Source organism: Capra hircus, chromosome 13 (assembly GCF_001704415.2).
Source record: "Capra hircus breed San Clemente chromosome 13, ASM170441v1, whole genome shotgun sequence".
Lineage (NCBI taxonomy): Eukaryota > Metazoa > Chordata > Mammalia > Artiodactyla > Bovidae > Capra > Capra hircus.
Genome location: NC_030820.1, coordinates 70428512 through 70455236, shown reverse-complemented (window position 1 = coordinate 70455236; position 26725 = coordinate 70428512). Strand labels below are relative to the sequence as shown.

The 26725-nt window shown below is 47.1% G+C and overlaps 1 protein-coding gene across 6 annotated transcripts in view; it reads left to right on the top strand.

Moving 5' to 3' along the window:
• Positions 1-26725, top strand: part of PTPRT (protein tyrosine phosphatase, receptor type T) — a 1156023-nt gene that overhangs the window by 961819 nt on the left and 167479 nt on the right. For all 6 annotated transcript variants that reach the window (XM_018057887.1, XM_005688694.3, XM_018057889.1 and 3 more), the window contains one exon: positions 13862-13997. In XM_018057887.1, the coding sequence (XP_017913376.1) occupies positions 13862-13997 (136 nt within the window). The remainder of the gene's footprint in view (positions 1-13861; positions 13998-26725) is intronic.

Genomic DNA, 26725 nt, shown 5'->3' with positions numbered 1-26725 from the left:
ACCCTCTGCCCAGCACATGTACAGTGCCCATTCACCTGGCCCCAAGCATGAGTAGACTCATATGTGAGCAAGTAGCTAACATCGATAGAGCGTGTGCCAGACCCACCCTCGGCCTCCACCCTGTGATGGTTCAAACCCTCATCTACCATTTTGTCGGGTTTGTTGTGAGTCACTGAGCCCTGGTTCTCAGTCTAGCATTTGAACTCCATACAGCCTCATCTGCCAAGCTTCCTAGAGACTGATTCTCTGGAGCCTTTGAATAGGGCTTCCCAATATCTGCTAGCCCCACTCAGCTCAGTACCCAGCCTGGGCACACATGGTGCTGACCCAGGAGAGGTCGGGCTGGGGGCAGGGAGCACGGAGATCACAAAGAAGAGACCTGCCCCTAACTCTGTGTCCGTGTGAGCAAGAACAGACCCTGCCAACATCGAGGCCTCATCTTCTCTCTCACCTTCTGCTAATAGCAGAGCTGCTGTTCTGTCCATCCTTTGGGGAGGGGGATAGATCAGCCTTAGTACAGAACACAGTGATTCAGTGTTTCTGCTTTCAAAAGCCAAGGGGCAAAGGCTGGAAGAAAGAAAACATGTTCATGGTGGATTTGGCTGGAATCTCAACAATCGATGCGGCTCCTGCTGCTGGTTTTATTACCCTCACTCAGCTGCGTTGTCTAATCTGAATTCCGTGCTGCGTGTTCTCTCTGATCCTGCTCATGCTTCCACTAATCCCTGCTATAGATTTCTCGCTTCCTCCCACGAGCCTTCTCTCCTTTCCAGGCACCCCGATACGTGCTGGAAGCTGCATGTTCCAGAGACATGATCTGGGCAGAACTGCCTGGCTGGGCAGATCTTTGCTTTCCCTTCTTCTTGCTGCCCCTTTGGGATGGGTGCTGTGGTCACCCCATAGGGGATCAATTTGGTTGAAATTAGTTGGAAAGAACTGGATTATGTTTTTCAGTAAGAGCCTTAGAGACACCTGGGCCCCTGGTACATCTTGCCATGCTGTTCAGACACAGCCAGGACTGAGCCACCACTCCCTGGTGGTCCAGTGGCTAAGACTCCACGCTCCCAATGCAGGGGGCTTGGGTTTGATTCCCAGTCAGGAACTAGATCCCACATGCTACATCTAAGGGTTCACATGCTGCAGCTAAAGATCCTGCATACCCCAGTGAAGACCAAAGATCCCAAGCCCTGTAACTAGTGCAACCAAATAGATGAATATTAAAAAATGAAAAGCCAGGACATCCTGTCCTTCTAGAAGCCTCCTGTTCCACTGAGCCCATGACCAAACAGAAATTTCCCATCCCTCTTCCTACACTTCCTCTCCTTGTGACCCTGAGCCCATTCTTGTTTGATTTTACTTCCTGAAATGCTAAGCCCGCCCTCTCCTTCCCAGGCTGCTTGTAACATGACTCAGCTTGATACAGAGGTATGGATTATATCGTGCGCCTCACAAAGGATGTGTTGAAGCAACACTAATGCCAGTTCCTGTGAAGGTGGTCTTATTTAGAAAGAAGGTCTCTGCAGGTATAATTAGTTGAGATGAAGTCGTGACAGTGGACCCAGATCCATAAGATGACACTGGAATATGACTGGTGTCCTTAGAAGAAGAGGAAAACATCAGGTGAAGACAGACACACACAAGAAGAACCTCTGTGATGACAGAGGCAGATATTGGTGTGATACATCTCCAGCCTAAGGAGCGCCAGTGGTTGCCCACAGATGCCAGCAGCTAAAAGAGATGAAGAAGGATTCTACCCAGGGTCTCAGAGGGAGCATGGCCCTGTTGACATCTGGACTTCAGACTTCTAGCCTCTAAATTTCTGTTATTTAAGCCACCCGGGTTGCAGTACTTTACTACAGCCCTGGAAATGAACAGACTTGGAACTGCAGTGATCCTGAGCATGGGGCAGCAGGCAGGGGTCCACCTTGCAGAGCTGTGCCTTTGCAGCGAAAGACCTCAAGGAGACTGAAGCTGAGAACTGCCATCCTGGAAAATCCCTTTGGTGCACCCTGCCCCTGCTGTGGGGTCTCGTGTTGGCTGGATTCTGCATTTGGCTCACAGCGGGCCTCTTCTCTGGGGCTCTGACCCTCCCCTCTGTGATCTGCCTCCTGCGTTTGAACAGTCTTAGCATCTGCTGCCAGGCATGTCCTGGCCTTGGCCTGGGCCGCACCAACCAGGCCGTTCACGTTGTCCTGGCCTCATTTGACCTGTGGGCCATTCCTGGTAGGCTTTTGTGCTCGCCTCTGGACTGACTGCTCCTGCTCCTGACTGCTCCTGACTGCTTCCTGTGTTCCACAGCTTCCAGGGACTGCTCTGACCTCTGCAGGAAGAGTTAACTGTCCATTCAGTGTGGCCAATCGTTCTCTTGCACTGGCTGTCGGAGGAGGTCTAAAGGGACTAGCATTTTGCCGCAGGGCCCCCGAAAGAGTGTGTGTTCTCTTCTCTTACATCTGCTCTTCAGACTAAATCCTTAATCCCCAGCGCAGGCCCTGGGTGCTCCTCTCTCCCGCAGCTAAGCAGCTTTGAGCCCCCGGGGCTCCAGGCTCAGCACACAAGTTCTGCAAGCAGGGAGCCAGCACTGTGAGCCCTGAGCTGGCTCAATTTCTTCATCCTTTTCGATGGAGCAGGCTTCGTCTGGAGCACAGGGAGCCAGGGTGGGGAGGAGGCCACTGGGTGGTCTTGGGGATGTCCACGACGCGTCCCACACCAGCAATGGCATAGGGAAGTCTGACTCATAGTCTAGCTTGGCCTAAGCAGAGTCATACATGCCCTTCTCTGTACAGACTTCTGTGTTAGCATCCATCACTCTGAGCTTTGATTTTCAGCTTGCACGCGTGTCTTTGCCGTTACGCAGTGAGTTCTCAAACAGCAGGGTGGTCTCCTAATCGCCTCGCAGGCCCAGCACCTTGTTTTACCCACTATTATCTTGATAATCCCAGCAACCACTCACGCCATGCCAGCCAATGTCTAGGACTGGCCACCTTCCACCCCGCAACCAAGGGTTGAATGGGTGCCAGTGAGGCCAAGGGAAGGGGTCTAGTCCATTTGGAAGTCACTTAGCTTTTTCTAGTTCCCTGACCATGGGCAAAATTTTCCTTCTGGCCAAATCCACGCATAGCTGTAAGCATACGTTGCCCCCTCACAGTGGGTGCAGACTGACCAACAGATGCTCCTAAACCCCAGCCACAGACTGGCTCATGATCTGTCCTTCAAATTTAACCCCAACTTCAGCCACATCTCAGTCTTTAACCCTACCTGTGGCCTGACACCAAAGCCAGTTCAAAAAGTGCACCCACCTCTGGCTTCTTAGAAGTGTCACCCCCAAATTTAGCCAGTGCTTAGGATCCTTGTCTGCCCACAGGCTAGGGTCCAGCTCTAGGGCTCCCCTGGGCACAAGAGGGAACAGTTGAGACCTTGAGAAAGTAGAAAGGCTTTCTCAGCCCACTGATGGTGAAGCCTTTTTAAAGGGCATGCCTTCCAAGCGAAGCGTCAATAATGACCATAGCTGGCATCAACCAGGCACAGCTGCTCTTAAGTAAGTCTATCATGCTAAATTCTAAACGCATGATACATTCTTAGCATAAAGGAGTTTGCCTGCACCCAGAAGAGATTCACCACAAAGATCTTCTATAGCCACTGTCCTACTGTCTGTAACTGAATGAGAATCTGACCTACACAGAGCATTTGCTATGTAAAACAAGGTCCTCCTGGGAACACAGAGCCAGGAGATGCATGGAACCAAGTAGAATCAGTACTTGAGGAACCATTTATTTGAGTGTCCAGAAAGCTTTCAAACAATCAATTAAAGCTATTGCCATCTCACGGAGTGCACATTTAAGGATGAAAAAACAAAAAGTCAACCTCTGTCAGCAATATTTAGCAGTTTTAATAATATAGGTTGTGAAGTCAATTCCAACCTCTTAAGCCTGCCTAGGTAATATTGAGGGGGTCTGGGATATTAGAAACCTGTATCTGCTTTACACTTAACTCAGTACTCATTAAATGGTCTTCCCCAGCAAGGGTAGAGCTCTCTTTGAAGAACCTGAGTGTCTGTAGTGTTTTCTAGCTACATTGACTCTAGCTACATTTGACATTGACTTTGAGTTAAATCTTGGCTAAAAGCAATTACTGTCATATGATGAATTGAGGCAATTTATTTATTACTTGAGAAACATCCTAGGTGATGTCACTTGGAAGAATGATGGAATAATCCTTCCCAAGTAGTCCATTATCAGCCAGATCTAGTGAGGGGGGCCACTGTTCTGAGGTGTGGGGGAGAGCAGTCAGCAGTTTTTAAAAATTAGTCATCGTGAGATCAAAGAAAAGAGTATTGGAAATAAAGCAGAAAACAGCCGCCTAAACTTGAGCTTGTTTGTCTCCCTGTGGGATTATATGGCATGCTTGGATTGCTAAATATCAAGAAAGGTATTATAGAGAAAGCCCAGAAATTAATAATAAAACTAAACTCAATGTATGAAGTGCTTGGAGATGGTGGTTGATGTACAAGGAAAGTGAAAAGGATGGGGAAACTTAAGTTAAAAAGGTCAAGTTTAAATATCATTTGAGCAAAGTCTGTATAATTTGGCCCATATAACAAGATTCACATGACATGTTCATCCATCCCTTAGATATTGGAATGTGATATATTGCTGGAAGGGCATGAGGGGAGATAATCTTTAAGAAAAGCAGGTATGAAATAGGACTTTAGGACACAGCGGGTGGCCAGCTCAGCAGAGATGGCCATAAATACAGCAACGTCATAGTCTGGCTGGTCACAATAAGATTCTAGATCCCCTAAAGAAACAATCTGATTCTTTCTTCCAGACGTTTGAGAAAAGACAACCAGATTTTTCTGCTGAACAATCCTTTTCCCTATTTATTGAGGAAATGGCAGAATAGAAAAGTGGTTTAAAGAGAATAAACTCTGTACCAGACTGCCAGGGTTCAAATCCCATCCCTGGCACTTGCTTCAGTTACTTAGCTTCTCTGAGCCTCAGTTTCCCCGTTTCTGAAATGGGTATACCAGTAAAACCTGCTTCGTGGGGTGGTAGTGTGGATTAAAAGGGACAGCATATGGGAAGAGCTTAACACAGCATCCTGGCTCATAGTGGATGTTCCTAACATGTGTCAGCTCTTTATTATAAATAACACATCTGTTTTACATGTGATCAGGTGTCCAGACTCCACTGTTACCACCTTCTGGATACAATCCAAACACCTGGCTATCCTGAAAGCTAGTCACTATTTCTGCACCGTGGCCAGGACTGTGCTGCCGTGAAGACGCAGTACTGGACATTTTTCCTGAATCACAAGTCCAGACACCTCTCAAAAGCAGCAATGAGGTGACCCTAAGCATCCCCTGGTCACAGGAAGTAGGAAGCCCATGCTGGCCCTGGAGCCATCTGGCCTCACATCCACCCTTTGGTTCCCCATCCTGTGCAGGTGACCCCCATAGGCTGTGTTTCCTGGGCCCCATGTCAACAAGTGTCTGCGCGTGGCCAGGAGGAGACAAGGGTTGTAGAGCAAGAGGAAGGAGAAGCCTTCTCCCTCTTGGCCTCAGGCGCCTTCTTTGGCAGTGACCGTGTCCCCTGTGTGGCTCCAGCCTCCCATAGGTCCACTGGAGTCCCAGCTTCTGTTGGGTGGCCCTGACCTCTGGGCTCTGAAGAGCCTTTGTCTCTCTCGTCTGGGCTAGGTAATGGCCCCTGAGGTTGCTACCTTCTGGGTTGCCTCAACATCCTCTCCTGATCTCTAGGGACCCAGTTCTCTGGTAAGTTCACTCTGGTTTGAATGTTTGAAACAGTTTCCTTTTTCCTGGTTGGATGCTGACTAATGTGGAGCCCATGCTCATTTTTAGCGATTAGTCCCTCCTTTAGTAAACAGTAAGGGGAAAAAATAATCTGATTTAATCATCCAGTCTATATTTTTTTCCTGTATCAACATCACACTTGTGTGAAATATCTGGAATCTACATTTTTCCATTAAAAAAGGAGTCAACAACAGCATTTGTTTCTCCCCAGGCTTCTCGCACCCCTCCTGTTTGCTACAATTTCCGTCCTCAAAGATTGCCAAAGTAGTTCATGATCACAATTACAAATGCTCTCAATGCCTTGGGATGCAATTTGTAAAGTCTAGGGGCTTGAAGCTAATGAAGTATCCAGATGCTTTCCTAGCAACTTCTTTCCTATCGTGGACTTCAATTCCATCTTAAAAATAGTCTACCATTTTGAGAATTCACTTCCAGGAAAAGTCAGAAGGGGAATGATGCATACCTGACTCTAGAAGAGCCAGAAACCTACCCAGCCTCCCCAGCTTTCCCCTGCTGCCTCCTCTTGGCAAAAACCCCCATAATCAGAGATACCTGCCATGCTTGAAACCTTCGCTGGCATAGAGGAAGCATCTCAGAGTCAGAATTTCAAAGGTTTGCTCTACTGGGTGCCAGATGCATGTAACGCCAGAGAAAAGACAGAAAAACTCTTCAACAAAAGAAGTCATTAAATAGATGGGCATAAGTAAGATGCCAGTTCAGTAAGATGTGGGGATAAATGCCCTTGGATAGTGAAGAGGCGACTATGTGTTTGAAAGACTGGAGCTTTTAGGAATTGTGTCCCCGAGTGCCAGCTTCCATTCTTTGCCTTGAGCAATGATCACCAGCATGGGTTATGCATCCACTGGGGTTTGCTTGGTTTTATCAGTTGCAATTAGATGTTCTTTATCTGCAACTTCTATTTTTTGCTCCATATCTTTACAGGGGAGATTCTCTGAAGTACAGCTATAGAATTAGGGCTATAGCGAGTGAGAATACTTGGAGAAAGAATTATTAATCCCTTGTTGTCAAATTACTTATTGCTGCCATTAAGTCATCTGGATGGAAACCTGATACTGGTCTTGCCTAGAGGAAATAAGATAAGGGCATTCCTCCAGGGACTCTGCCTGCCTTCATCCTAAGGATGAACCTGGGCAGCATGTTACAAGGAGGCAGGCAGCACCCCAGCTGCCACTGTGCAACCACATTTTACAGACATAAGAAACCATGCTACCTCCTGGAACCAGTCCTAAGATCATGCCATCATGATGCCACATCAGTGGGCATATTCTCAGTTTATCAAGTGTTTTTACCTCCATTATTACATTTAATCCCTAGGAGATCCCTGTGAACTTTGTTGTTCAGTCGCTCAGTCATGTCTGACTCTTTGTGACCCCATGGACTGCAGCACGCCAGGCTTCCCTGTCCTTCACCATCTCCCGGAGTTTACTCAAACTCATGTCCATTGAGCCGGTGATGCCATCCAACCATCTTGTCCTCTGTTGTCTCCTTCTTCTCCTGCCTGCAATCTTTCCCAGCATCAGGGTTTTTTCTAATGATTCGGCTCTTTGCATCAGGTGGCCAAAGTATTAGAGCTTCAGCATCAATCCTTCCAATAAATATTCAGGACTGATTTCCTTTAGGATTGACTGGTTTGATCTCCTTGAAGTCCAAGGGACTCTCAAGAGTCTTTTTCAACACCGCAGTTCAAAAGCATCAATTCTTTGGCTCTCAGCCTTCTTTATGGTCCGACTCTCACATCCGTACATGACTACTGGAAAAACCATAGCTTTGACTGTCTGGACCTTTGTCGGCAAAGTGATGTCTCTGCTTTTTAATATGCTATCCTGGTTTGTCATAGCTTTTCTTTCAAGGAGCAAGTATCTTTTAATTTCATGGCTGCAGTCACCATCGGCAGTGATTGTGGAGCCCCAAAAAGTAAGTTGATCACTGTTTCTATTGTTTCCCTGTCTGTTTGCCATGAAGTGATGGGACCAGATGCCATCATCTTCATTTTTTCAATGTTGAGTTTTAAGCCAGTTTTTTCACTCTCCTGTTTCACAGTTTCATCAAGAGGGTATCAAATCATGCTGTGGTTAACAGCTTTGATCAAGGTCATATAACTAGTTTGTGATGGAATCCAGGTACAAGCTCATATATTTCTAATTCAAAATCCCTTGCTTTTGACCAAGCTCATCAAACCATAGCATTTCATCCTCAGAAGGGGTATAAGAGGTCACGTAGTCCCTTGTGCTTGCTGGAGAGCACACTGAGTGTCCAGACAGAGCCTTTCGTTGTTGGTGACACATTCTCCTGCCACTGTGGCTAACTTGGGGTTTGGTGCATGGAGCCCAGCTGAAGTCTCATGACTCTAAGGATAACAGGGAGACTTTCACTCACTTAGAGCATGAGTGTCACTATAATCAAGGGACACTGGGTTGAGGTGGAAGGCGGGCTCTATAAGTAGAGAAGAAAGGCCAGCATCCCATGAAAGTGAGTTATTAAGGGCCTGGCTAAGCATTTAAGAGTATGGCTCAGCTGGTAAAGAATCTGCCTGCAATGTGGGAGACCCGGGTTCCATCCCTGGGTTGGGAAGATCCCCTAGAGAAGAGAAAGGCTACCCAGTCCAGTATTCAGACCTGGAGAATTCCATGGACTGTATAGTCCATGGGGTCACAAAGAGTCGGACACGACTGAGGACTTTCACTTAAGCATTTAAGAAGCCCAGGAAGTGAGAACAGGTGAAGACAGAGTGGACGGGGAAAAGGAAGGAGGGCTGACTCTGAAATGGGACTTGGAATCACGACTGCTTCATGCCCCTCACTACGCTGTAGCACTGCTTTGAAAAGAGTTGGGCTTCAGCCTCAGCTGGAGGGTGCAGCCACGTTAAAATCTTTCCTTATGTTGGCCCCAGTCTACTCTTGTCACTTCTCCTGGTGTGCATTAGCCCTGCTTTTTAAAGGGATCAAATCTGTTCCATCTTTCACTGCGTCCTTTCGACTTTTTGAAGGCAAGAATTAAATCTCACCTGACTCTTTCCTTCTCTAGGCTGAAAAATCCCAATTCTGACTGCCATTCCTCCTCAGTCAGTGATCTTTGAATTTTTATGTGCATGAGAATCACCTAGAGACCTTGTCAAATGGAGCAGACTCAGCAGATCCGGTGTGGGGACCCAGACTCTGCATGTGTAATAGCTTATGATGCAGATGCTTCTGGTCATTGGACCACACTTTGAGTGACAAGCCACTTGGCCTGTCTTTACCCTGCCGCATGAAAATCTTTTCTTATGTTGGCCCCAATCTACTCTTCAGGGTCGGGGTGCACAAATGAATAAGCCTCACCAGAGTGATCTGACCAGGGCAGAGTAGAACAGAGAAGCATTGTCCATGTTGGGTCTCAGGAGTCCCTGGGGAATGTAAACTTGGATGATTGTTTGGTACCCTAGGAAGAGGCTGGGGGTTGGGGCAAGAAGAACATGGCACCTGGGCCTATATATGGAGCAGAAAGCGAGGGAGAGGGGCAGACTTCAAGAAACTGTGAGCCCCACCTTGGGTACCAGGTTTCCATATGCAGGAGTTGATAGGTATCACATTGAAAGGCAGATGTGAACTCTGAGCAGGAGGTAGGAGGGGACTGGATTCTAAGCCACTGTAGCTCAAGTGGAAAGAGTCAAGGGCAGGGGGCAGTGACAGCTGCTCTTAGAGGACTGTCTGGCCTTCGGAAGTGCTCAGAGTAGGGAGGGCACAGCTGGCAGGTGTGTGAGGTTGGGCAACCTCGTGTTGGAAACAACAGTCTCCTCTCAGTGCCGGCAGAGTTCACAAGATTGTTTTTGATGAGTGCACAGGGGACTCACATAGAGCCTTGAAGCCACTCCCGTTGGATACATCTACCACCTGGCACCTACTTGCCAGTTCTGATTTACTGGAACTATTCTCAGGTTGGTTCCCAGTAGGGGGCGGGGATGACAAGAATGCATCCAAACCCCTCCCCTCTCCAGTCTCGGACCCCCAGTCCCCACTCAGTAGACAGAAGTCACCCAGGGCTGGAGACAGAGCTTCATAAGGGTGAGGGACTGACACTGTGTTTGACTCTCATGAAAAGAGCGGGCTTAGGGCAAGAGAAATGCACTTACTGTCTTACTGATGGGCTTCCAGTTCCCCCTTGGATTTCTGGTCAGTGAGTCAGACGGGGACCCAGAGCTGGTATTTCCTGAACAATAACTGCATCAAGGACAGTTCACTGGGATGACAGAGGGGGAGCCTTGCACGAAGAATGCCAGCTCTGAAACTGAAAGCCAAGTATGTGGCTTTGGAAAAGCCACTTCACCCGTTTGTGGAGTTTCCTAATCTAAAGAAAGGGGAAAATAAAACTAGCATCTTCTGCGTCAGATTTTTGTGAAGATTAAATGACTTAATATAGAAAACTGCTAATTAGCACTTGTTTTGTCACCTAGGGATGGACTGGTGAACATGGTCTTCCCTGGTGGCTCAGATGGTAAAGGATCTGCCTGCAATGCAGGAGACCCAAGTTTGATCCCTGGGTCAGGGAGATCCCCTGGAGAAGAACTAGGCTTTCAGAATTCTTGACTGGAGAATTCCATGGATGGAGGACCCTGGCCGACTATAGTCCATGGTGTTCCAAAGAGTCAGACAAGACTGAGTGACAAGCACTTTCACTTTCTTTTTTCAGTGGATTGATGTTTAGGCTAAATTTTAAAAAATAGTCATAACTGAGCTTCCATTTGATGAGGTGCTCAGTACCTGCCTAAAAGAGCTGGTCGCGTTGCTAGGAAATCCCATCTTTAGTCGACCCTTGTGTGTTTCCTATAAGTCCAATTGCAGGTTCTCATCTGTACTTACAATGTGAGCCCTGGGGACACACTCCTGAGTCTGCTATGGGGGCAGGACCAGACCATTCTGACTCTGTCCCCGTCTTGCAGAGGCAGGAGCCACAGGTAAATGCTATCTGGCTTTGGTCCCAAAGCCAGTTCCTCCACACCTGTGTTGCCTTCAAACACTGTCAACAGGCTTTCCTTGTGAACAGAGGGACACATCTCTGGTGGCTCAAGCCAGTGCCCTGAAAAGGATGCTGAAGGGAAAGTAGAATTTGCCATGTCCTGGGGCAGTTCCTGTATCTAGAGTTCTAGCTGGACTAGCCAAGCCTGGCTATTCCTGATAACCTTACTGTGCAGTCTGGGATTTCAGTTCTGATGTCTGTGAGCTGAACTCACAGAATTTGTGTAAACCGCTGGGCTACGGCCTTTCAGATGGCCTCTCTGAATGTCTTGCATGGTCTTCTGTGACCCTCAGCTGTGTTCCATTGTTGATTCATGATCACCACTGAAGGTGCTTCTGTTTAGGAACATCTTGGAGTTTACCTGGGAAAAGTTTTCTAATACTCATCCAAGATCTTCACTTTCCTTTGGGTAGAGAGCTAGATCTATCCTAGGAGCAGCATTTGACATAGTCAATTGCTCCTGCCTCCTTGAAACCCCCTTTTCCCCTGGCTCTAAGATACTATACTCTCCTGGTTTTGTTTTTGGTTTTTTTTTTCCACTTGTCTGTCCACTCCTTCTCTGCCTCCTATGCAGACTTGTCTTCCTCTACCCACTCACTAAATATTACAGACCCTCAAGTCTCTATCTGGACCATATACTCCATCCACTCTTCATTCTTTCCCCGGCTGACTTCATCAACCGCCACCCCATGCTTCAGATATCATCTATGTGCATATGACTCACACATTCTTACCTCCAGCTTAGACCTCCTTTAAGAGCTTCAGACCTGCATTTTAACTTCCTCCTCTTGTAGAGTATCTTCCAAGCTTAAATTACCATAAACATATATTTCCCTTCTAATTTCCTTTTTTTATTGGCATACAGTTGCTTTACAACATTGTGTTAGTTTTTGCTGTGCAACAAAGTGAACCAGCTCTATGTATGCATATATCCCCTCCCTCTTGAATCGCCTTCTTACCACACCCCCCTCTCCAACCCCTTCCTAAAAGGTCGGCCAACTCTGGTTGATAGGCAGAGCCTGCTCAGACCGTCCTGCAGTGTGATGAGTTGGGTTTTTGTCTTTAGCTGGTGAGGGGGACTGAATAAAATCCCTTACTTGTAAGTCCTGCCAGGAGGAGCTCTGACCCCACTGATGTCTTAGTTGGGCACATAGAACATGGGTGCTCAGTAGCCACTTAATGAATGACTGATGAATAAATGAGGCAAACATCTGTGGTCCACTCGCCTTTATGCCATTCACCCGTCATCTGTGAAGCAGCAGTGATGTGGAGGAAGGCCTTTGTAGACAATGTCTTTAGAGAGATGACTAGGACTCTCCCTGCTCTTAGTCTTGGAGACAAAGTCAACCCAGCTTTTCCAAGTTACAAGAGAGTCTGGGGAAAGTGCTGTAGTAAAGGAACCACGTGACTACAGGAGGAGGGGATGTGCTGATGGGCTGTTGTGAAACACCTGTGAGTTTGGAGTCTCAGAATCATAGCTTGTGGGCATTAGTATCCCTTCACCTCAGCCGAGTTCTGTGAACACAGGGCTGAAAAAAAGGAGAAACTCAATTTTGTTTCGTGAGAACAAATGGGCGTGGGTAGAGCTATCATCCCCTCAGCTAAACGTTAAAGCACCAAAGACATTAAGGGAACACCTATTACAAGCCAGACCCTGCACTGACATGAGGAAGCAAAGATAAAGAAGGCATCGTCTTGCCCCCGAGGAGTTTGCAGACCACTGAAGGAGACGGATGGGTAAACAAATAGCTAATACTATCAGCACACTGAGATGCACCAGTGTTACAGACTGTTAGCAGGATTTGGAGGGGAACTCTCCTGGGGCAACCAGGGAAGGCAGAGTCACTGATAAAGGATCAGCTGGTGCTGATGTTGGTAGAAAAGTAGGGATGGGCCAAGGAAAGGATGCTTTGGACTTCAGCTCCCTCACGCAGAGTTGGCATCCTTGGGAGGAATTCGCGGTAGTGTTAATCCTGGACCATACTCCAGAAGGTTCACATAGGTGTCTGGAATGAGAAGTTGCCTCTGTCCCCAGGTCACTGCATGAAGAAGCCAGGCTTAGGCATTCTCTGGCTCCTGACTGTTGCTATGCTCTTAGCAAGCGGTTGTCTGGGGGGAGTAGGACGGGGAGACTGGGGGACTTGAATGTTGAATTCAAGGCTTCTGACTTCTGAAACCTAGACTTAGAGTCAAAAAAAACAATGGAATCTTGGCTCTGAGCCACGTAACTTTTAGCTAGTTCCTTTGTTTTCTCATCTATAAAATGGGACAATCCATAGATACTTTGGGGAACATTTGCAAGGATTGTCCAAGCTGGATCCATGAAATGGCTCAGCACAGGGCTGAGGATGGAGTAAGTGCCCAGTTCCCAGTTTTCCTTGACACGGAATTGAGTCAGTGAGTGAGTACTGGCAGAGCTGGTAACATCAACATTAAATTTCAAAAATGGACTTAGCAGATTTCAGTGTTTTCTGAATCCAAAGCAATTCTCTTTAATGCACTAAATTTCTGCTCCACCATTTGTTTCATATAAGGTGCAAAATGAAAGCCTTATGGTTTTTTCTTTAAAAATCTAGCAATTTCAGTTGTGCTACCCTTACATACAGCTGTTGTTTTCACCATTTACCTGAAAGAATTAAGCAGGGTTTGGAATAATTCCATGAGCCTAAGGATCAAACTGGAGCCCCATGGTTTGACCCTAGGGACAGAATGGTATGAGGGATAAAATCATCTGCTCGATCTCATGAGAGGAGGAGAAGGGCGCCTCCAGCACAGTAGCTGTGTAACCTCAGGTGGCTCACTCAGTTTCTCTGCACCTCAGTTTCTTCATATGCAAAAGAAAAAATGGCTATAATAATAACCCCAACCTCATGAGGAATTAATGCTCAAAAGTGCTTAACTGGGTCAGTGTGTGTAGTGACCTCAGCACAGTGCCTGGCACATAGTTAGCACTCAGTAAGTGGAAGCTGTTGTCACTGTGATTGTGTCTAGTCAGGTATGTGAGCCTTTTCAATACCTTTCCTCTTCACCTTTGCCTCCAAGGTGCATCCACTCAGAACTCCAACACTGTGGAGCCAGAGAAGCAGGTGGACAACACCGTGAAGATGGCCGGCGTGATCGCCGGCCTCCTCATGTTCACCATCATCCTCCTGGGCGTGATGCTCACCATCAAGAGGAGGTGAGTGTGGCTTGCTGCCCTGCAGACTCTGCCAACCCCAGGCGGCCCCAGCACCACCATATGGCCAAGTCCTTTCTCTGCTGACCACTTCCGAGCAGGGACCTTCTGGAACAACTGTTGAGGTCCTGAAACGTGGGGCCGGTTGTGGTTCATCGTGTTGGTGTCCGAAGGGTGCGTGCTGCCTGCATGGCGAGCAGCCGCAGGATGGCCAGTGTCTTGCGGGGCAGCTGTTCCTTGGTGTACGATGCTCCTCAGAGATAGCTGCTCTGTTGCGATTGGTCACATCCTCAGGATTACGGGGGAGCCGCAGGGATGCAGATGAGCCTGCAAAGACAGACGCAGGAAAGCAGTGCTCCATTCCTTTCACCTTCATCCATTCCCTTTTTGTCTTTGGTCAAGGAACAGTGTCCCTCTGCGTCAAAGGCTAGAGCCTCCGATGGTGTGACAGCCCTCAGGGAAGTCTCTTTCCTACTCCAGGGCCCAAAAAAGCTTCCCTGCTGGATTGCTGGTGCTCATCACCTCTCGGCAGGATATCCTCCTGGCGCCTCTGGTCAAGGCACAGTTATCTCGTATTGCACACGTTGCTCACGAAAGCCAGGATCCAGCTTCCTTCCTGATCCCCCAAATTCATTATGCTGACATCTTGTGTTTATCAGGCATTCACAGGGCTTGAGGACCAGCCAGGGAGTTGCAGAGAGGAAAGGGAAGTATGTATCAGGGAAGGTGGGTGAGTATCAGCTCTCACTGTCCCTGGGGTGCAGGGCTGGTTCTTCTAAATAGGGGGTCCTCCCACCTTCACACATTAGCCACTGTGTCCCCATGCCTGCTGCCCATCTCAGTTTCAATGCCAGGATTCCAATCTTGGTCTCCACCCTCCCACTCCCCAATCTGCCAAAGCAAACAAAACACTTATCTACATTATAATGACATGTGCGGCAACCTGCCCTGCCCCCAGTTTAAAAAGTTATATTTATATCCTTCAACAAACTATTTCACTCCTCAGCCTGAAGCTCTGGGTTTGATTACTCAGAGTTCAAGACAAGCCCAGTAATGAGGACTGGGGATGTGCTGCCATCCCTGGGAGAAAACCAGCTCATGAAACTTGTTCCACCCAGAACAAAGGGACAGAATGCCCCAAAGACAAATTCCAGCTTCTACTCTAAGGAGTCCCATAAACAGAAATGCACAAAGCGAAAAGATAAAGACTGTGTCCTTATTTCCAGGCATTGATTTCCAGTCTGCTAGTAACCAGCCTTCTTTTAGCCATTCTTGCCCCAAAATGTGTCTGTGTGTCACATGGTTCCATTCTGAGTCAGCCAGGACTTGCTTTGATCAGGACATCTTATTGGTAGGACCTATTCTTTCTTTTCTTCTAAATATTTATTTATTTAGCTGGCTGCTCTGTAGCTCAGAGTAAAGAATCTGCCAGCAATGCAGGAGACTGGTTTAATCCCTGGGTTGGAAAAGATCCCCTGGAGAAGGGAATGGCACCCCACTCCAATATTCTTGCCTGGAGAATCCCATGGACAGAGGAGCCTGGCAGGCTGCAGTCCATGGGGTCGCACAGAGTTCAGACACGACTGAGTGACTAACACTACGACTACTACCCAGTCTTAGAAGGATATTTTAGTTACAGATTGTGGGATCAAGTTCCTTGACCAGGAATCGAACCCAAGCCCCCAGCAATGGGAGCACAGAGTCTTAGCCACTGGACCACCAGGGAAGTCCCAGGATCTGTTCTTTCTTGACATGTCTGTTCTATAGGATCATTCCTTTCCTCAGGCTCCCAGCAGAATGACAGAAGAATTAAGATTCTCATCCAGCTACTGATTTTCTGGTTGGAGAGGCAAGGGAGAAGGAAGGTCCATGCTAATACTGGGGGTCAGGAGCCCCCAGAGTCGTCATCATCTGTGAAGCCAGGCTATGTGTTATGTCTCAGTGGCAAGCCAGCTGCTATTGGATGAGGTCAAATGTGAGGTCTGATTTCTCTGGGAGGTAGAGAGCACGTTGCATGTATAAGATCTTCAATGCATTCTTAGAGTCTCAGATGCTTTAAAGACAGAGGTGAGTGTGAGAGAGTCTCTTTGAAAAAAGTAACTCATTTAATAGAATTGCATTCCTCCTTGATAGACCCCGGAGGTTCTTATTCTTTGCCACTGATTTGTAAGTCAGATATGCTCTTCCAATTTTGCTCTTTCTAAAGCCTGGCTTAACCCACGTCACCATCGTCTGTGAGCTTGTGAAGTAATTTCACTTCCCTCTCAACAGCTATTTCTGAAATGTGTGACTTTCCGGGAGGGAGGGAGGGGCTTTCTGGTTTCAGGATGAGAGCAGGAATAAAGTGAGCCCTTTGTGTGGTTTTATCCTTTTCTGAGTATCTTCATCAGCTGTCAGTTCTATCAAAACCATCAATCAGTCCCAATCAACAGGCATTACCTGATCACCATTTCTTCCCAAGAGGCAAATCTCAGATGTTGTGGCAGTGAGCCAGGGGGTGGGTGGGGCTGCCGATCAGCGTTTGCATATACAGCATCTTTTGGAAAAAATAAGACATTTTCTGGCCTGGTTGATGGTCATATTTTACAAATGGGTATAGGGAATGGAAAAGGGAGGGGTGAAGAGGGGAAAGAGGGAGAAAAAGAGAGACATAAGCCTGCTATGTTTAACTCTTTCTACTAACCCCTTGCCCCAAAGGACAGTGAAGAGCTTGAGGGGCTCCTTTCCCTCTTCTGACCCCAACCCCATATGTGAATATGGGGACAACCTCTTCGGTCAATTGAGTCTGTCCCTAACTTACTTAGGGCTCACCAGAATGCTGTCCATGTGTGTTTTGTGCTCAGATGCCCAGTCATGTCCGACTCTTGGCAGCCCACCAGGCTCCTCTGTCCATGGGATTCTCTAGGAAAGAGTACCAGAGTGGCTTGTCATTTCCTCCTCCAGGGGAGCTTCCCAACCTAGGGATCGAACCCATGTCTCCTGTGTCTCCTGCATTGGCAGGCAGATTCTTTACCACTGTACCACCTGGGAATGCTGTCCACAGCCACCTAAAGGGAATGGATAATTAAAGGAAAAGAAACCCCAAAAGAATAGGTAAACCATCACAGAGCAGAGTCCTAGGGTCAGCATCTCTCCAGTGTCCCTTCGTGACCTTGAGTTAGTTTCTGCTTCCAGGAGCTCTCAGAAGTTGAATGCCTGCCACACTTCCTGCACTGGCTTGAGCTGGGTCTTCACTGTAACCTCCATGGACATGGGCCTGGTGGCTCCGTTTCCTCCAATCCCAGTGGATTCAGCTGACTCAAGGTCTTCCCCAGAGCTGCAGCCAAGTGTTTCCAGTCCACTTAAGATGCTCCTCGTTTTCCCCTGCAGGCCCTGGGGCTTACCTGTCACTGTCCACAGAGAGTCTTTCTCTCATATTAGGTGTTGTGTGTGTGCTGTGCTGAACTAGAAAGGGCTAAAGACGCAGATGACCAAGGAAAGGGCTTAGTGAAGTCAATTTACATTTAGAAGACTGGGCAAAGAGAAGGGAAGAGAGAGATCAGCATACCCTGAGGAGTGTGTTGTTGTTGTTTGTTTTTTTTGTCATGGCTGGAGGGCATATGGAAAGAAGCAAGGTTGCAGAAGGGGATGTGAGATGTTGATGATCCATTTAAACAGAATTCCCTTCGAGTTTGAAAAAGAGGCAAATTCAACTTTGGACTTCTTTTAATAGTACCTTTGGATGATACAGAATCAGGGCTGCATATGTTTGGAGGGTTGCATGAGCATTATAAGATGGAACTTGGAGCCCCTTCTGACAGTTAACAACCCGTGTGGTTCTAGCCAAGCTCATTGCGAAACAGCCATTCTTAGGCTGTCACTGTGTAATGTCTCCATCTTTTTCTCCTGGCTTGTCTGTCACGTCTAGACCTCAGAAACAGTCTAGAATGGATTCATGCATGCCGTCATGTAGTAAAACACACTTCCTCTTCATGCGTGCCCTGTTGAGTCCTGAAATGAAGAAAAACTGTCATCTCTGCAGTCCTGGTCATCTTCTTCCCTAACCTCCTTCCTTCGAATTCCTTCCTTCCTGGACATCCTCTCTCAAAGGAAGGGGCGCCCAAGGAGTTGCTAGGCCACCTCTCTGGTCCCTTGGCTTAATGTTACAGAGCCCTGGGCGCCTTCAGTGTAAATTGAGGTGGAAAGCTCCAGCCTTAGTGCCTTAACCCAGGGCTCCCCAACCTCTGGACTATGGACCTGTCAGATCAGCAGCAGCATCAGTTTAGAAATAAAGTGTACAATATATGTAATTCACTGAAGTCATCCCCAGACCATCCCCATACCTTCCTGGAGCGTGGAAAAATTTCTTCCACAACACCAGACCCTGATGCTAAAAAGGTTAGGGACCACCACATTAATAAGTGTATCTTGCTGGTTGAAGGTGTTTATTAGCCACTCACATATGGAAAGTTTGATGTTGAAATGTTTGCTTGTAGGATATGGACATGTTGCATATGCCTACACGCTTCCTATCACCGTTTATTCCTTGGGACACACTTCCTGAAGTTTGAGTGTGGTCCTCCAAGGCTTAAGGCATAGTGATACCCTTCTGATTGGGGAAACACGGAGCCAGGTTAAGCAGGATAACTTGGTAGATCTGTACCTCAAGACTTGTGTGTATTCTACATGAACCTCTCCATCCCTTCTTACTTTTCAAATGGAAACTAGGCAAATTTTAGGCAGATAGTTTCAAAATCCTTCACCACACACAGTTCCATCCTCCCCCATCTCCTGGTCTCCTCTCCCTGCTCAGCTCTTCCTGGTCCAGCCTAAACTTACTGCCAGTCGTACTTTGCCTGTCCAGATAGTACCTTTCCCACGAGTGCATTTGGAGTGCCTTGAGTTTGAGGTATGAGAGTCTGCTTTGAGATAAACGTGCATCTCTTGCTGTACCTTGATTCTCTGTGTCTGCCCTCCAGTATTCTTTCCTGGACAATTCCATGGACAGAAGAGCCTGGCAGACTACAGTCCATGGAGTCGAAAAGAGTCAGCCATGACTGAGCGCCTAACACTTTCGCCTCCCAGTAGCTCCCAGTCTAAGGGGTATAGACATCTTGTTAGCTGTGTCCTGGGATACAGAAAAACTGGGTCTGAATCTCTACAGCCCCATGCATCTGCTGCTAACCTTGGAGAAGCAGTGTTTCAAAGCTCAGCCTTTGCTTTCCCATCTGTGAGATGCAGCCAATTTCATGTAGCTGCTCTAAGGATCAAATGAGCTAATGGTTGGGACAGGCTTTACTCCCTGTACCTTCTAACAGCACTATAGTGCATGATATCAACAGGGATATTCATCTCACACGTGACCATCAAGTGCACCAAGTCAGCTCCAACCCCGTCACCAGTATGCAGAAGGCAGTGCTGCCATCAACACACACACTCTGACCTAACTGATTTCTTTCCCATTTGAACTGCTGCACCTGCTGCCATACCCTGATTTTAATTCAACAACTAATCATAGAAGATAGGACTCTGTTTTTTGAAAAGAGGAAACTGAGATTCCTATCTTCTATGATTATTTGTTGAATTAAAATCAGGGTATGGGCAAAGCTGAAATACAAACCCAGGCTCTGTGACTCCAGGCCCCTTGTTGTTAATTTCTGTCCTGGCAGTGCATGGAGACTGGTAGAAAAGTGAATCCTGGAATGGGACAGAGGTGACCCAGACTCATATCATTTCCTCCTGTTCTCTGCCTTGGTGCACGCTGTTTCCCTGAATCAAATGTCCAGACATTTCTCTTCACCTGCAAGGCTCCTGTTGCTCTCTCTCAGCCCCAAGTTCTTCTGAGTATAATTCCTTCAAGGATTACCTTCTGTAAGCAGTATTCCTACAAGCACCCATCCCGAGAAGATCCAGTGGTCCCCCAGCTCCATGCAGCCATTGTGTCAGATGCATAGACCTCCAGTTGGGCATTTATCACACAACACGCTGGTTGTAGTTTTGTGGACGGAACTGGCCCACAGCAGACCTTCTGCTTTGGTCTTCTGTCACCAGAGCTCCACTGCCCTGTATCATCTGCTCCTAGATATCTACCCTCAAAGTGTTTATGGCCAAAGCTAACATCATCAGCTCCCCACCAACCTGTTCCCAATCGTGTGTCCACATCTTAGTGACAGGTGCACCCTGTCCATCAGCCAGACCAAGGGGATCCCATCACCCCAGTACTGCTGACCTTGCATCTTTACTTTCTCTTGGTCACATCATCTCCTCTCCCCCTCCCCACTGCCTCCTCCCTGGTGGAAGCCTGTATGGCTTTGCTGTAGGAGTTTCCTCCCCACCCTCCTCCTCTCTCTCTGACTCTGGCCCCACCCCTCCAACCCATCCTCCACTCGGTAGCCTAGGTGATGTTTCAGAAATGAAACTTGTGCTCCCAAACCTGCATTCTAAAATCCTTCATTGGCTTCTCCTCCCCAGTGTCAGTGGTTCATGGGGAGCAAATGAGGAATGATGCACATGCTTATTAGGTCATCCAGAGAGCTGTGAAGCTCTGCTGCCCCCTTGCTCACAGTGATTCTGGCAGATTTCCTAGAGTCTCCCCCCACTCCGGTGCCTTAGCTGGCGAAGTTTCCTCCTCTTTCGATGCCTGTGTGTTCCTCAGTTCCATCTGGCCAGACCCTGCCCATGTTTAAGGTCTAATGTGAAAGACACCTTCTCCAGTAAACCCTTTTGACCTTCAGTCTAGACACAGTCTCTTCACCATCTGGGGTTCTCTCTATGAGGATCCCTGTCATGTTCTGCCTTACACTTGTCATTTGTATTCACAGCTTTTCTTCTTCAATGGACCATCGGCTGCCTGTTCTTATTCATCCTTGTCACAAATGTGCCTTGCAGATACTGGGGATTCCCTAAAAACATGTTGAATCCCAGTCAAATGAGAACAGATGGAGTCCACGATTGCATTCCATCTCTCGGGCAAGAAAGCTTCACTCTGATTACAGACCCAAATATCAACATTGAGCATCAAGGGTAAACCCAGCCCTGTGGTGGGAGGTGTTAAGGCTGGAAGGACAGCATGTGAAAGATGTACCATGATCTGAGATTCAGGGAACACCTATGCATCCAGGAACAACAACAACAACAAAAAAAAGACAGGCAAAAGGGAAAGATAACTACCGGGTCAGCCAAAGAGGCAGGGTCACTGTTAGGTTGGACTTTGTTACAGGTGACAAAAGTGAAGCGTGTAGAGTCTAAGGAAATTGCCCCAAATCACATAACTAATAAGCAGCAGAGCTGGGTCTGAAACTTGGCCAATCTGGTAACAGAGTCTACCCTCTTAGCACCACCTAACCTGGGTAACATGTAAAACAGGATTTGCTGATAAAGCTGAACTGCATGACATCGGTTTGAATGGTTTGTCAAGATGGGAAAGCAGCCCCAAATAAACTTTTTATCTTGTTTTGTCCACCCTATTCTAAAGTGCACCACACCCTGGGAGGTTAGTCCTTCTTCTGTTTGCACTCACTTGGGTAGCCATTCAAGCTGCTGCTAAGTTGCTTCAGTCGTGTCCGACTCTGTGCGACCCCATAGACGGCAGCCCACCAGGCTCCCCCATCCCTGGGATTCTCTAGGCAAGAACACTGGAGTGGGTTGCCATTTCCTTCTCCATTGCATGAAAGTGAAAAGTCAAAGTGAAGTAACTCAGTCGTGTCCGACTCTTAGCGACCCCATGGACTGCAGCCTACCAGGCTCCTCCGTCCATGGGATTTTCCAGGCAAGAGTACTGGAGTGGGGTGCCATTGTCTTCTCCAATTCAAGCTAGAACCTTGGAAAGCAAAGCATCAGTTGCTCAGTCGTGTCCAACTCTTTGCAGACCCCATGGACTGTAGCCCTCCAGGCTCCTGTGTCCATCGGATTCTCCAGGGAAGAATACTGGAGTGGGTTGCCTTCTTCAGGGGATCTTTCCAACCCAGGGATCGAACCCGGGTCTTCTGCCTTACAGGCGGATTCTTTATCATCTGAGGCACCAACCTTGGAAGTCTTAAAATGCTCACATTTAATCACCTATTACTTTTGTGTTTTAGCCACCTTTTACATTCACCTCTTCTCCTTCCTCAGGGCGATTTCAAGATCTGCCCCCAACATCTCTTACTTTGACTCTTAGAGCAGCTTTCATGACCCCAGTCCCTCTCTCCTCCAACTGTTTTCTCAGACTCCTGCCAGAATCGTCCATCTAGAAAAATATTTGGCCACTTGGTCCTTTGGGTTCTCCCTGTGACCTGTGGTGTTGAGGGCAAGCAACTTAAGTTCTTTGGGAACTAGGCCCTGCCAACATCTTTTTTTTTCCCCCAAATTTTAAGCTTTTTATTTTGTATTTGAGTATAGCCGATTTACAAAGTTGTGATAGTTTCAGGCTAACAACAAAGGAACTCAGTCATACATAAACAGCCTTTCTCCCCCAAACCCGCCCCACCCCCCGCTCCCATCCAGGCTGGCACATAACATTGAGTAGACTTCCATGTGCTGTACAGTAGGTCGTTTTTGTTTATTCATTTTGAATATACCTGCTGACATCTTGACGTTTCCACCTTGATAACCAACCACCCACCCATTCTGTAGACACGTATTCAGCAGCCTGAAAGTACCCTCCCTCCTACTCCATCTGGGTATTCCTTGACTTTACAACTGAAGAATCACAGACTTTAGGCCAAATTACCTCTCCCCTCTCTACCCGTTACCCCCAAATATGGTCCCACAGCTCCTTGTGTTACTGCCTCATACCATGTATCACTCCAGACGATAATAGCATAGTGCTTGTTAAAAAGGCTCTTAAAGTTAGATTTCTTAGATTCTGATCCTCGTCATGTTGCTTGGTGTTGGTGGTAGTGGTGGTTTATTCGCTAAGTCATATGTGACTCTTGTGACCCATGGACTGTGGCCTGCCAGGCTCTGCTGTCCATGGAATTTTCCAGGCAAGAATACTGGAATGGATTGCCATTTCCATATGTAAACTTAACCTCTCTGAGCTTCACTTTCCTCACCTGTACAATAGAGATAATAATACTTCTAATGAGGATTAAATAAAGTAGTTCACATAAGATACTGAGAAAAACATCCATTTCTGCTTTATTGACTATGCCAAAGCCTTTGACTGTGTAGATTACAATAAACTATGGAAAATTCTGAAAGAGATGGGAATACCAGACCACCTAACCTGCCTCTTGAGAAATCTGTATGCAGGTCAGGAAGCAACAGTTAGAACTGGACATGGAACAACAGACTGGTTCCAAATAGGAAAAAGAGTACGTCAAGGCTGTATGTTGTCACCCTGCTTATTTAACTTATATGCAGAGTACATCATGAGAAACACTGGACTGGAAGAAGCACAAGCTGGAATCAAGATTGCCGGGAGAAATATCAATAACCTGAGATATGCAGATGACACCACCCTTATGGCAGAAAGTGAAGAGGAACTAAAAAGCCTCTTGATGAAAGTGAAAGAGGAGAGTGAAAAAGTTGGCTTAAAGCTCAACATTCAGAAAACGAAGATCATGGCATCTGGTCCCATCACTTCATGGGAAATAGATGGGGAAACAGTGGAAACAGTGTCAGACTTTATTTTTTGGGGCTCCAAAATCACTGCAGATGGTGACTGAAGCCATGAAATTAAAAGATGCTTACTCCTTAGAAGAAAAGTTATGACCAACCTAGATAGCATATTCAAAAGCAGAGACATTACTTTGCCAACAAAGGTCCGTCTAGTCAAGGCTATGGTTTTTCCAGTGGTCATGTATGGATGTGAAAGTTGGACTGTGAAGAAGGCTGAGCGCTGAAGAATTGATGCGTTTGAACTGTGGTGTTGGAGAAGACTCTTGAGAGTCCCTTGGACTGCAAGGAGATCCAACCAGTCCATTCTGAAGGAAATCAACCCTGGGATTTCTTTGGAAGGAATGATGCTAAAGCTGAAGCTCCAGTACTTTGGACACCTCATGTGAAGAGTTGACTCATTGGAAAAGACGCAAGGAGATCCAACCAGTCCATTCTGAAGGAAATCAACCCTGGGATTTCTTTGGAAGGAATTATGCTAAAGCTGAAGCTCCAGTACTTTGGACACCTCATGTGAAGAGTTGACTCATTGGAAAAGACGCAAGGAGATCCAACCAGTCCATTCTGAAGGAAATCAACCCTGGGATTTCTTTGGAAGGAATGATGCTAAAGCTGAAGCTCCAGTACTTTGGACACCTCATGCGAAGAGTTGACTCATTGGAAAAGACTCTGATGCTGGGCGGGTTTGGGGGCAGGAGGAGAAGGGGACGACCCAGGATGAGATGGCTGGATGGCATCACGGACTTGATGGCCGTGAGTTTGAGTGAACTCCGGGAGATGGTGATGGACAGGGAAGCCTGGCATGCTGCCATTCATGGGGTTGCAAAGAGTCGGACACGACTGAGCAACTGAACTGAACTGAAGGTACTGAGAACAGAACCTGCCACATAAGTGAGCTCCTACTATTTAAGTGGCAGCTATTAATTATCATCTAAATTGTATTTCTTGCCTGACTCTCCCATCAGACATACTGGCTGGATTAAGATGGCATTTGTCTTTCTATCTGGCAGCTGGCGGAGACAGTCGTTTAATAGGCCCTTAAAAAGTTTTAGCTGAATTACTGGTGGAAAGATGGATGCGTGGATGATGGATGGATTGTTGGATGAATGAGTAGGTGAGTACATGGGTGAACATATGAGCGTGTGGAGTTATGATCTAAATGGATAAGTAGATGTACAGATTTTTAAGGCGGTGGGTAGATGGGTGGAAGGATGGGTGGATGGAGGCAGATGGATGGATGGATGGAAGAGTGAATGGGTGGGTTTAAGAAATGGATGGACAGGTAGATGGTTAAATGGATGGTTAAGTAGACAACTTAGTCTTGTTTAAATAGTATGAAACAAGGGAAGCTATGCCTCAAGTCATTCTTGTCAGCCAGCTGAAAAGATTCTGCAGTATGTGATTTATAAAGTTTGGGGTTTTTTTCTAAGCATAGCTGTCTTCCTGCTCAGAATCTTTGGTCTCAGGCAATCTGTTACTTGCAATATCACTGTATCCTTGTAAATTTAGACCTTCAGTTAATCTTTTTCAAGCCTGAGAGAAAGGACACATGTATACTCTGTTTTGATCACAGAGTAAAGAACTATAATCCTTGCCCTGGAAGAGCCTGCAATTGAATTTGGAAAACAAATTCAATTAATAGACGCTTGCCAGCTTCTATCATTCTGGGGTTGCCTTGAAGCTTGGTCAGGGATCGCAGTGGCTTTTGGTGACATCCAGGATAACTCAGCCACTTGGAAGAGGTGAATCAAAAGGGGAGGAAGCATGTTGTTATGAGGAAGTGGCCAGGCAGAGGGGAATCCTAAAGGTTGAGAGCAGACCACCAGAGGTCGTGAGTGTTGAGACCCAAGAGTGCAGCTTGGAGCTCCTGGCAGTGACAAAATCCTGGCTCAGGATGGAGGCCGTGCAGCTGGTCCCCAAATACCCAAAATATTAGCTCTAGTGAGGGGTAACCTCATAGCATGCAAATGAACAGAACTGAGATCGGAACACTGGCCTCTCCATTCTCAGTCCAGTGTTCTTGACAATATAGGGAACAGAGACGTCTGTGAGTCTTTATCAAAAGGAGCCTGAACTCTCTGCCCCTGAGGAATCATTTTCCCAGGCTCTGGTCCACAGAGCCCCCAGTGAAGAAGAATGCCAGCCTGTATTATGTGGGCTTCCCAGGTGGCACCATTGGTAAAGAACCCTCCTGCCAGTTCAGGAGACACAAGAGACTTGGGTTCAATCCCTAGGTTGGGAAGATCCCCTGGAGGAGGAAATGGCAACCCACTCTAGTACTCTTGCCTAGAGGATCCCATGGACAGAGGATCCATGCAGGCTACTGTCCATGGGGTTGCAAAGAATCAGAAACGACTTAAGTGACTTAGCACAACACAGCACATGGTTGGTAGAGGGGACTGGATGACTTGTGTGGGCTGTTCTAGATCCCACCCATCGTTGGAAGTTCTTCACCCCTTTCTCCCATCTGGGGCCACTGTTCATTTGGCCAAAGATATTGAAGTTTTATGAGTGACCAGATTTGCTGGCTGTGGTTTACCCACTTCAGCCTCCCCAGGAGGCTCAGAGCTTCCCTTCTGCCAAGGTGTCTTGGCATTCAGATATCACTTTCCTTCTGGACCTGTAGAATTTGGCTCTCCTGATAAATGAGAGAAAGCCTAGGGGTGGGCTTACCTTGGGGGCTTTGGCCAGTTCCTACTTAAGAGGGGGAAACTTGGGGCTCTGAGGTCATGTTCCCACCCTGTGGATGTAAAGACCACATCTTTCTGTGTCAACAAAACTGGATAGCAGTTGAAATTAACCACAGAACTCAAGATGGGAGCAAATTATTCTTGCCTACTTAGATGAGTCTTTGAGGACCTGAATTATTCAGCAAGTTTTCTCAGTCCACAAATGTATTAGTTATTGTCAGTATAATTAAGTCAGTAAAAGAAAAGTGTTCCTATTTATTTTCCTACAGAACAAGAAAAGTTATAACAAAGGGAATATTACAGGCTTACTTGAGTTTTCCTGTTTTTTTTTTTTTTTAATTGTTCAGAAGCCAAGAGCTAGAAGAGACATCAGAGAAAGACTGCAGGCAGTGATTTTTCAACCATTCTTTTGGAGAGTGGAATCTGTTTTTTAGTCATGTGAAATCTTAAGTGACATGCCAA